At 32.9% G+C, this 12,975-nt stretch overlaps 1 protein-coding gene across 1 annotated transcript in view; it reads left to right on the top strand.

Moving 5' to 3' along the window:
- Window positions 1-2,147: 2,147 nt before the first annotated feature.
- The window catches only part of si:ch211-213d14.1 (POU domain class 2-associating factor 2), a 58,532-nt gene continuing 47,704 nt past the window's right edge, over window positions 2,148-12,975 (top strand). The window contains exon 1 of the mRNA XM_028810292.2: window positions 2,148-2,294. Within this exon, the coding sequence (XP_028666125.1) occupies window positions 2,285-2,294 (10 nt within the window). The 5' untranslated portion in view covers window positions 2,148-2,284. The remainder of the gene's footprint in view (window positions 2,295-12,975) is intronic.

The raw sequence follows: 12,975 nt of genomic DNA, 5'->3' as shown, positions 1-12,975 counted from the left end.
ATGAGAATTGCTCCAGGGGCACAGTACAATGCCCTCTGCCCTTTGACCCCCAAAGGTAATGCGTAAAGACAGTTTCCTCTTGGGAATTAATAAAGGATACAAATTCAGATGGAGACCATTCCTCTCAGTCTTAACCTTCTAGATATATGTTTTCCATGTGATCAGTTGAAGTGTCTGAATAAAACTAAGGTATTAGTAAGCATTACCTATTTCTGGGCAAACTCTGGTGTGTCTAAGAATTTGTTAGGCACAAAAATGATAACACAGTTAACAGTTAAAAGTTTCTTATCTGCAGCTTATAGTGATATCAATAATTGGAACAAACTTTACCTGTATTGCTCCCACCAGGGGGCATATGAAAATCCCAACATAAGCCTGACACCATGTGCTATGCTCTTGTTTTCTCCCACATTCCAAATACTTGTGGTACAGTAAGTAAAGCAAGTCTGGATACTGTATATATTGTGTATATGTGACTCTACCCTTTATTGGACTGGTATTAATATGTAGTGGATTCAGATTTAAGATGGATTAAGTAAACTACAAAAATTGGATAAATATATCGATATAATAAGGATGTCCTGTCCTTTGCAACACCATAATAATCACTGAGTCAGTAGTACAGTAATAAATGTATAAGATGAGGCACTAGTTAAAAACTATATACTATCATTTACAGAACAAATGAAAACAATAGTGATCTTTTATCATTAAAATTGACAGTTATGTGTCAGTTACTTTAAAACCTAATTTGAGAGTATTACGGTGAGGTTTTTTTTTTCCTATTTTATTGTAGCATACAAGATGGGAAAGTGGTTAGCACTACTGCCTCACTGAGCACCTTGTGTTTAAATCTCATCTCCTATGTGCATGGGTTTTACTCTGAGTACTTACATTTACCTCACAAACCCCAAAAATGTACATGCTATTAATAGGCAATTTTAAATAATCCCTTTTGTAAATGCAGAAATTTGTCCTGGACTGGTGTTCTGTCCAGAGTTGATTATTGCCAGGAAAGTTTCTGGCTTTAATTAAAGTGGGTTTGAAAACATTTTATTATTTTATCATAGAAAAATGATCATGTTTATCTAATTAAATGGCCTAAATACTACTATGATGTAAGAAAAATACAAAAGAAATAGCAAATGTTTCAGTTTGTCAGAGAACGAAATGAGTCCATTGCATTAAATACAAATACATGTCCACACTCTCACTTCTCAGGTGTGTTTCTTTGAATGGTATTGTACTGTACTGGCATATAGTAGAGTTATCTACTAATTAAGTATTGAGATATCTTTAATCCAGAATTGAATCCACAATTGATCTCTGATTAAAAAGGCAGAAAACAATCAACAAACTACCCCTTGAGTGTGCAGAGAGAACCCAATTTGTAGGATCATTTTGCTTTGGAAGATAGGATGGATTGATTGGTATTAGAGGTTGAGCAATCGACATTCTAAAAGAATGGCTTGGCAGAATTTTTAACTGTTAGTGCCATGTGTCTTCATACCTTCTGAGCTGTGAATAGTTTATATTCATGACCAAATATTAATCCTGACTCTACCACGTATTATAGAATGGTTAATCGAAAGAAATTATGGATGCAGGTAGATGAATAAGAAAATACTATCTGAAGTTATTCCTGACCTGTGACAGATGGTGGCATAAAGGTTCTGTTCCTTGCAGGTGACTCTTGCTATTGTAGACTGTAAAACAAAAGTCCAATAATGTACAGGGTGGATGGATACTTTTGTTTGTCCTGCCTTGCACATGTCATTGGTTGTATATCAAATTGAAACTATACATATATAGAAAATGGCATTGTGTCTCTTTTCTGTACAATAGTGTTGCAGCAAACATAAATGAGAATGTTCTCTCAGATTGTTCTTTGGTCATTTGAGGGTGGAATTTTTAAATATTTTATATATTTTACACAAATAGATAATCAATTCAATTCAATGTAAAGCACATCTGTTAATTATGAGCCCCTTCTGGAAAAGATCTGTGCTGCTTTTCACTACAATGTGGATGCAAATACTGAAGAAACGTCCTAGCAGATATTTGCATGTAAGCAAATTGGCAAAGGTCACTTCTTCACCAGCACATCAATGGTATAAAATGACAAATATTCAGAAAACTTCCTTACAGCTGTATTTAGTTGTTTTCCGGTACAATGTGTGTTTTCCGTGCTTCTAGCTGGAAAATCATTTAGAAGGAGCAACTAAATAATTTTGTAAAGAGTCCCTTCTGCAGCACACCACTGTCATCCCTTTAAAAAATCATTATGGAAACTGGTAAGTGTCAGTTTACAATAATGCAAAAATTGAGAATTGTTTAACCTGTTAGTTTATTAAACTTAAAACATTTTACAATTGGTTTCTGCTTTATAAATAATGTACTTTCTTTGAAATGTGCTGCTTATGTTGCACATTACTTATGGTGTGTAAATGTCAAAACATGATAATAACTAACACAGTGCTTAATAAAATGTAAACTTTTGACCTTGCATTCTCAGCACAAGAGCCTTCTCTTTTTTTTGAAAATTACACATTTCTATATCTTAAAGTAATTAGCTTTATGTTTATTGTAATTGTTCTCAATAACCAGTAAATAATCACAGATAAAACCTGATGAATGTGGTTAAGGTGCCAGCCCAATTCAAGGCTGCAAGTTCCATTTCCACTTTTCACGGATACATGTGACCTTGAAAAATCCACTGGTATGTGGGAAATGATCAAGATTATTTATGTGATATTATGTTGTATTTTCCTTGAAAAGAGATTGACATGTCTTTCATCATGAAGAATGAATACTTTAGTTTTTAACATTTGAAAAAAAAGTATCTCAGTTTAATATAATTTAAAGCATTACACTTTTAACATAAAAAAGATGAATTTCTTTTTCTTGCATTGTATTTTATCAGTACTAAAAGAGTGTATGTAAAAAGACAATCATTTTGTATATTATAATAATAATATTATTATTAGCATATTAGAGCACAAGACAAACAACTTCATAGCAAGTAATGCAAATAAGCAATTGTTTACTAAATTAATAAATAAATATACAAACTGTCTCTTAGTCTATGGTGGTTATAAAATTTAAAATTCGATAGATAGATAGATAGATAGATAGATAGATAGATAGATAGATAGATAGATAGATAGATAGATAGATAGATAACTTTTGTCATAATATTTTATGAAATTGAGCAAACTAATATGTCCCTCTCCGCCACTTTTTGGCGTTATGGGTACCACATTAATCCTTACAACATTATGCAAAATTAATAAAATATATATATATTATATATATATATATATATATATATATATATATGTATATATATATATATATATATATATATATAATAAGAAAGCAGGAATCACATTTGGGAGCAACCAAAACAAAGAATAACATAAACAGCCAATAAGCTATTCTTACCAACTGTACAAGTGAAATGTAGCTATGGCATCTCGACGGCTGAAAACGAACTCATTTCATCTTTGGAGAGCAAAAGAATACTGTGCTAGAGACAAATGTTAAATAATTTTCATTCATTTAAATTCAAACAAACATAATAGTATTTATTTGATATAGACATTAAATTTAATTATAATCAAAGGGGACCGGGTTATTTATAACATTTATTTCTTTAATGTTAGAAATAACTAAATGAAAGCAAAAACAAATAGAATAGTTACATACTGATATTTGTTTTGCTTTTTTATTTTTGACATTCCATAATAATTTACTATAGAGGAACAAATAAAATGTTTGAAATATATGGGACTGCTTAAATTGACATTTTACAATATATTAATTAAATTCACTGTAACAGTGCCTCCAAAAAGCAGGGTTATGGCAAATGAAAAAAAGTGATCTTTGAACACTCTCAGCATTTGTTTGAAACAAATATGGTTATTTTTGGACTGTTTCAATTTTCTGTTAAATTATATAAAGCATTAAAAGCAAAATGACATACATTAGTGTTTGGTGTTAGATGGTATGTGAAACTGATTAGCTAAATGATCCTTATGTGAAATGGCAAAATAAAGTATAACTTCAGTGCTTTGGTAATTATTTATTTATCTGTTTCCTTTTCTTTGCAAGTATTGCACACTAGCCTAAGCATACGGGAGTAATATGTAATGTCTACCATCTGTCATAAAAGCACATGGAAGTTTCGGTGTTTATTTCACTGTTAAAAACTGACAAATACTTTTCATTAATCTGCCTTTTATATTAAAACATTGGCTCAGATTTGTTCAGTGTTTAATAATTATAATTTGTTTAATGTTTAATAATAAATAATTTGTTTCAAGAATTGTTTGCACCAGTATTTTTAAATGCATTTTGTATATTTCCCAGAAGCCCATTAGCATTCTCAGCATTCCATGATACTTTTAATGAATTTACCGGTAACTTCGTGGAAAATAAGTACATACTAATACAATTTTTCAGTTACCCAATTTTAGAAATTGTCATTCATCTTATTTATTTTCCTTTCATTTCACTGTTGTAATTGAAAGGCAAAGTAAGGCAGGCCTCATTCATTTCAGGAGTGAAAACTCGGTCGACTTTAATGCCATTTTGCCCACTAGATACTTTTAGTATAGTACACGCAAATAGAATTAGTTTTCTAATACCGAGAATATATTTTGAGGGTTTACGGGGAAAATGCCTAACCAGGAGGAAAGCAATGTCAATGCATGAAACAATGCAGATGCTTTAAATGGTTTAAACCCATAACATAAGCAAGTCCATTCAAATGTATTGTCCCAAGAAGGAATTGTTGTTTGTCAGCAGGGGAGAATAAGGCGTCACATTAAAAACATAGCAATCAAGTACTCAGCAATCAAAAATAGCTTTGTTCAAATAAATAATAGCATTAAACAAAATTCTTTTAGTATAATATCAGATCTTACATATTAAAAATACATATTAAACAAACCAAAAATCAAAAATGACTAGTGAATGACAAGCCTGAATACTGTTCAGCCCACATGTTAAGCCTGTGGATATTTATTAAAGTAAAGTTATTAGTTACATTAATTGCTGCTGAGATAAAGGAGTATTTAAACCAGTTGCTTTTTATCCTTGAAAAGTGCCACACGTGACCTGATGGTGTCAACCAGAATGATAGATATAGCAGGTGAGTTCTGTCTGAGTGCATGCACTCTGTTTTCCACAGGCTTATTAAATATGTCTATCAGATTTGACTGTGGGGACCTTGTTATTTTACTGCTTCACTTTACATTTTGATTGCTCCTATTATTGTTGCTAACATTAAGTTTTCCAAACCAAGTCAGCAGAACATAACTTCAAACTCCTAAGAAGAATATTAAAAAGAGAGAAACTTAGTTTCACAGACAAAAGAGGTGTTGTTGTGCCTTTTTTGTAGACTGCGTCTGTATTTTGATTAAAAGTTAGTTTTCAGTCAATGATTGTCCCAAGATATGTATAACCTTCAACAATCCATACTTCCTGGTCTTTGATTATTGTTTCTTGTTAGCTAATGTTGTTCCTTCTAAAATCAATCATTATTACCTTTTCAACTGTAACATTCCAAAATACTCATGATACGATGTAACAAAATCATTTTACCACTGGATGGATACTTTTTTGTTTTTATTAAGTAGATTTTCAATAACAGACGCCTCAGAATATTTTAAGATTAGTCTATTTCCAAAACTGTTATGATAGTCATTAGTGTAAAGATTTGTAAAGAACCATTAGTGTCCATAGAAGTAAAAACACCTTAAGGACACTGTTGTTCTGCAAATACCCCATGAACTTTTAAAATATGTTCTAGGAATTTCAAACATTGTTTTTCTTTGGGTCTTCTATAGCTAACCTTCTGTCTATTGTTCCACTTATCGAAATTCATCTTCTGTTTCAGTTAATTGCCTTATTTACCTCTTTACTCTTTCTATCAATTTCATCCAAAGGAGGCTGTTCTCTCTTGGTACAGTCACTGATAAGATAATGCTAGTGTTGTGCTGGAACTCTTTCTCCTTCTTTACTGCGCTGGAAGTCCTCCGCTACTAGGATTAATGAGTGCCAACATTGCTAAATGACAATCTATAGCGTGACTGGTCCAATGCTGGATTACTTGCGGTCACCATCATTCACTTACTCCTTAATATCTGTGCATTAGGACGTGCTGGGTGGGTTGCACCTCTCTCATTGGCTTGCTCTGGCATCAATTATTTGGTTGGGTGGGCACCAATAGGAGGCTTTCTTTTATCTTATTATTTTCCTTTGTAAACTACTGATTACTATTTATGATTTATTTGTTTTCTGCTGTTTTTTGTTGTCCATTTTGGTAAAAATGAACAACCCAAAAAAAGGACAGAATCTCTGACTAACAACTGTTTATAAGTCCAAGTTGAAATCTTTCATAGGGTACGTTGAGGCTATATGGCATTAAAGCAGATGACAAGACTACAAACAAGATCCTCACATGAGTACAGATACCAGCCAAATGGTTATACAACAGATGAAGCAAAATAACCATGATGGCCTTTATTGTTCTATTAGCCTAGTAGGGAAACTAAAATAGATCTAATGAATCCTTAAACTTTTCTGTCTACTTCCATTTCATATGTTTCAGCTACTGTAGCATTTTTCAACAGCGCTGGGCTCATCTGTTATGCTTATGATGACCTGAATATAAGATAAAAATGGGACTGTTGGTACTTTTTATTGGTAATATAACACAACTACTGCCACAATATACAGTTAATGTTATTTTAAATTATACAACATTATGAAAAAATTCATACTTTTTTTTATAAAAGAAACCATTTATTTTTAGAAAAGGAATATTACAATAAAGTCATGTTACAATCAACAGACTATTGTTTATTTTTCTGTTTCTAGTACAGCGATAGATAAATACATTATAAACACAAATATTTAAATGGACACGTTGAGTGTGTAATGATTTGTACATATGCTGATGGAGTAGTGAAAAAGTCATTCTTTCAATGGTAGTATAATTTAACAAATAGATGTGTAATTATGACAGCATTTGAACTTCTAGCTATTGCTATGTGATGGCCTGTTAAGCCTGAATTGCAAAGACCATAGTGGATTGCAACCTCTGCTAGCAGTCCTATGGACTTAATTTGCCCACATTGCCCAAAATAATGTGTGAACAATGGAATAACTAAGAAATTGAGAATTTGATGAAGTTCTCAGTTTAATCTAGGATTGAACCTTATCAGTTTATAAGGTGACAAGGCTGAAGTTTTTAAAACTATGAAAGAAATTAAAATGGTGGGTTCAATAGTTGTTACTTTATGTTCTTCAATAAGAACTTAAAATAACTTGTTAAGGGTAGATTTCACGCAAACGTTAGAAAGTTTGATCTACACAAAATGAGCACTCCCAAGGTTACATTTGATTTTTAAGCAACATCTTCTTAACATATAACTTTAAGTCACAAACGTGACTGTTCAATTTCTGCCCATTAGTTACAGTTTTGATAAACTCTTTACTATATATTTAATATCATTTTGAGAGGGTAATTTCTGCATTGTAAGGGCCAGTGGAGCACAGAATTACAATATGCTATACAAAATCAGTAATTGTACTTATTATTAAAATGTTTATAACAACCCTCAAATTAGTCTCCACCATTTTTGTCAGTTTTATATCCTTTATTTCATATAATTTATCTAGAAAAACATCACTGTTTGTAGTATCTGAGATTGTTTTTTGTATGGAGTTCTATAAGCCTGCTTCCAGTTGGTGGGAGCTAGCTCTATTAGGCCTGCAGTGACCTAGGTTTATCCTTAGGTAATTCAGAGACAAGTGTCATGTGATCCCCACTGTCACTTCTCTTTTTATTTTATTTTCTCTTGGGCTAGCTTTTTAGGTTGCACTCCACTCTCTCCCCAGTGGGTCCAAGTAATGTTAAAACAATCTAGATGAGAACAGGCCATTCAGCCCAACAAAGCTCATCAGTCCTATCCACTTAATTCTTTCAAAAAAGCATCAAATCTAGCGCCTAAAATCATACTGTCTATTACACTAATTGGTAACTAATTTCATATGTCTACTGGTCTCTGTGTGAAGAAAACTTCCTAATGTTTGTGTGAAATTAAACCTGAACAATTTTCCAGCTGTGTCCCTGTATTCTTGCTTAACTAATTTTAAAGAAAGTCTCAATCTGCTAAATCTCTGCATAACTGTAAACACTTCAATCATGCAACCTCATAGTCTCCTTTTACTTAAACTGAAAAGGTGCAGCTCTTTTAATTTTTCCTCATAGCTCATCCCCTGCAGCCCTAGAATCAGCCTTGCCACTCTTCTCTGGACTTCTTTAGCACAGCCTGGAGACCAAAAATGTACACAGTACTCCATATGAGCTCTAATCAATGCATTGTAAAGCTTGAGCATAACCTCCTTGGACTTGCATTCTACACATCATGCTATATAACCTAACATTCAGTTGGCCTTGTTAATGGCTTCTGAACACAGTCTGGAAGTTGATAGTGATGAGTTCATGGTGACTCTTACTTGCATATTCAAACCAAACATTTTTACTTCCTACATGCAATACTTTACATTTGCTTAAATTAATTTTCATCTGCCACAAATCTGCCAAACCATGCATGCAAGTTCAAGTCTTCTTAATTGTTCAACCTATTCTAGATTATATGCTAATCCACCTAGCTTGGTGTCATCTGCAAACCTAAACATCTTATTATTTATATTCCTATCCAAATCATTTACACATATTAGCACTGACCCCTGAGGGACAACCACTCTTAACATCACTCAATTCTGATAAGGTTCCATAACCCTCAGCTTCCTGTGTCTAACCCAGTTTTGCACCATCTACACACAACAACCTGAACTCCCACTTTTTTTAGCTTGATGCCTAATCTCTTGTGTGGTACCTTATCAAATGCTTTCTGAAAGTCAAGGTAAATAATACCATATGCACTACTTTAATCATATTCTTTTGTTCCTTCCTTATAGAATTCAAGCATATTAGAAAAACACGACCTCACGCAATTGATCCCATGCTGACTGTTCAGTAAAGTTCCTGTTCTTGCCATGTGTTGCTAAATCTTATCCTTAATAATTCTTTCCATTAATTTCCCTGTGATACACGTTGAGCTTGGTGGCCTATAGATGCTTGAATCTGCCCAATCACAGTTTTTATATAATAGGTTAATATTTGCCATTTTCCAGTTCTTCAGAGTTTCCCCAGTGCACAGTTACTTCCTTAAACTGTGTGTCAAGGGTTTATATGTGTACTCATTAACCTACTTAAAAACCAATATTATCTGGTCTTGGTGATTTGTTTGATTTCAGCCTTTTTAATCCAAGCAGTACTTCTCCCTCTACAATTTCCAAATCACACAGTACCTTCTTAGTAGTCCCTGTTACTCCTGGGAGGCTATTCATTTTCTCACATGTGAAGACTTCAGAAAAGTGCAAGTTTTGATCATCTGCTATTTTACTGTCTTTTTTAATTGCCCTTTTCTATTCCTGATTCACTTCACCTCCTCTTTGACTGTTCTTTTACAAATTAAATACTGAAAGAATCTCTTTGGGTTATGTTTTGCCTTGTCTGGTACATTCCACTCTAAGCGCATTTTAGCTTCCCTAATATACTTAATGGTTTACGCTCATGTTCTCATACGCCCTACAATTCACATTGGAGTTATTACTCTTATCCACCTCATACAGCCTTTTTTCCTTTCCAGCTTCTTTTCTTTTTATTAACCCACTGAGGAGGTTATTTTATTAATTTCCTACTAATTCCAAATGTTGGGATGTACCTATTCTATATTATATGTAAAATATTTTTAAACCTGTTGCAATGCTCTTCAACAGTTATCACACTTAAAAGCTTATCCTAGTTCAATCACCTTTGACTTTGCCATATCTGCTCAAACTGTGCTTTTCCAAAGTTAAACTTAACCATTTTGGGTGTTTGCATTTGCAGTGACGATTATATTATATTATGGTCACTTGACCCTAGTGGTTCAATCAACTCAACACCCTCAGATCTATCCTGGTTATTACAAAATACTAAATATAGACTGGTTTCCCCAATCATTGGTGCTTTAACATACTGTGTTAAGAAACAGTCACTGATTATGTCTAAAAACTCTGGCTCTTGTATGTCACTATTTGCAAGGTTTGCCCAGTTACTACTTGGGAAGGTAACATCCCCTATGTCTATAATATCCCCCTGGTAAACTGGACTTAATATTAAAAGATGTGCAATGTTGGCTTATATACGGTAGTTTCCACTCCAGTTGTTCAGGGCCATCATAAGGGTGTGTAGGGTTCTATTTTTTTAAATCAAATCAAATCAAATTTTATTTGTTGCATACAAATTATACATACAGTACAATATGTTCTGAAACGCTTACGTAGTTTTTCAACTATAATGACTGTGCCTTTAAGAAGAATATAAAATGACAATGACAATAATACATGACTTTATAAATATCAAAAATCATTAACAGAATTATAAATATGTGATAAATAATAACGAAATAAATAACTTAAGTAACCAAATGTAAGAGAGTTATCAATAGGCCATCATGTATTTCTATACACTTTCTATATTGAAGATGCAGATGGACTGTGGAAAGAAACTCCTCCTCTGTCTCTCTGAACTGGACTTTAGGCAGTGGTAATGTTTACCTGACCATAGCACAGAAAAGAAGCCTTTGTTAGGATGGTTTGTGTCACAGATCATTTTCTTTGCCCTGGTCTGACATTGCCTGGTGCAGATGACCTTGAAGTTTGAGAGTGCACACCCAGTGATGCATTCAATTGACTGTAACACTCCTTGAAGAACCTTGTAGTCCTGCTGCATACTGTTCCCAAACCAAGCAGTAATACTTCCTTTTATGGTACTTTCGATTGTGGATTTATAGAAATTCATTAGTGATTTAGTAGGCCAGCCTGAAATCCTTAAAGAATCTAAGGTGGTAAAGACGTTATTGTGCCTTCTTACCAAGGCATTGGTGTGGATAGACCAGGTTAGGTCCTCTATGATGTGGACACCCAAGTAACTGAACCTGACCTCCTGTCTCTACCTGAGTGCTATCTACAATCAGCTCTTATGTCTTGCTGCCATTAGGGAGTAGATTTTACTGTTTCTTTCTACTTTTCCATTTTTGGACAGTTTTAGCTTTATTATTGAATATTTATTTATGTGATTCCTATATGCAATCTTTTTAATCTTCAATATAATGTGGTCACAAACAAAAAGTTTGTGATAAAGGCAATGTCACCCATTATTTACATGTTTTGCGGTCATCCTATTTTAGACCTTATCTTTTACTATTTTTCCATTGAATTACCTGTAAGCTCCGTCTAGTAGTTATCAAGTAAAAATTTGAATAAAAACCTCCTTCTATCAACTGTGATGAAAGTTAACATATGTTAATGCGTTCAACAGCCATTTTGTGACTTCTCATGAATTAATGCCATTGTTTCAGAGGAGAAACATCTTTCAAGCTGTTACTTATGAATGACTATATTTTTTTATAACGAATCAGCCTATCTATTTGGCTGGGATAACTAGCACTAACATCAGTGACCATAGTTGCAGTGATGCAATTGCTTTAAGTTCCATCAAGACACATTCCCTTTTTTTTTTTAGTAATGATACACTAAGACTCCAGTCATCTTTTTCAAAAATGTTTGATGTGTTTTTTATTCCCATTGTTGCAAGGTTGGAAGTTACATGACTTAAGCAAAATTCACAAGTGTCACCAAAGAGAACAATTTGGGTTTTCTTCCATCATTTGCCCATATTAACATAAAAATGGGCTAAAAATATCTCCAAGACTACAGGACTGAAATCATAGACACTTCAAGGGATAATACTGTATATATGGCAATATTCTGAAATTATGAAAACATATTCTTAAATACATAACTAAAGGTGAAGAGAACAAAATTGCTAATGTTACATTAATTCTTTCCATGTACAAGAGACGTTCAAAACATTTCCACACTTTTTAAAATCAGTTTATTAAGAATTTCAAAAATAAATCACATAACTTTTCTTCACACCTTCATTTGTGATGCAATTTTCCCAGCGCTGTACCAACTTTTTAGCACCCTATTACTACTACTCCCACCTTCACTGTTTCCAATGAAAATATAATAGTGCGGAAACATTTTGAACACCCCTCGTATAAAAGAGTTCATATAACACTCATGACTTTGCTGTGTAGGAACCATTGAAAAAAACATGGGAAGAATATCAAAAATCCATTTAAACAATTTAAGGCTTATTAGAAGTTCTTTCTGTATTGTAATAAGTGGATGAAAACTAAAATATATGCAGAAAAAAAAATCCAATACAGCAGCATTGACACTGCCCATATATTTTCCTAAAGAACTGCATAACTAATTAATAAAAATGATGGAATTAACTAAAGTGTTTTATAATTCAGGTCTTAATTTCTCACTGTGCCTTCTTCATTTGGTACCACAACACACCTAAACACTGAAAGAAATTCAAAATAGTTGAACAGTATTTTGGGCACTTGATGGAGAACTTTTCTCGCATAATTTAGAGACAAAGCAAATCAGATTATTCCAGGAAAGATTGCATAATGCAATTTAACAGGATCATGTGAGGGTTTGAGACTAAAACACTTGAAGATTTAAATGAAGCATCCACTGGAATTCAGTTAAGTTCTTCCAGAAAAACTGTGAATGATAATGAAAATAAGGCTCAGAATTAAAAAGAAGTGAGAGGTTGATGTACAGTATCTTGTTATTAAAACACCTTCAATGAATCTACATATAATGATCATTAATGAGGTACAAACTCTAACCATCAAAAAAATATTAAAAATCGGCATAGACGACTCTCTGATAAACTTTTGTACAGTATTTTATTGTTTGTCTTAAAGTAAAATATATGAAGAGATGTTAGACTATAGACAAATTTCACTGTCATTAATGGAAGACACA

Source organism: Erpetoichthys calabaricus, chromosome 9 (assembly GCF_900747795.2).
Source record: "Erpetoichthys calabaricus chromosome 9, fErpCal1.3, whole genome shotgun sequence".
NCBI classification, from domain to species: domain Eukaryota; kingdom Metazoa; phylum Chordata; class Cladistia; order Polypteriformes; family Polypteridae; genus Erpetoichthys; species Erpetoichthys calabaricus.
This window is presented reverse-complemented; position numbering and strand designations above follow the sequence as displayed.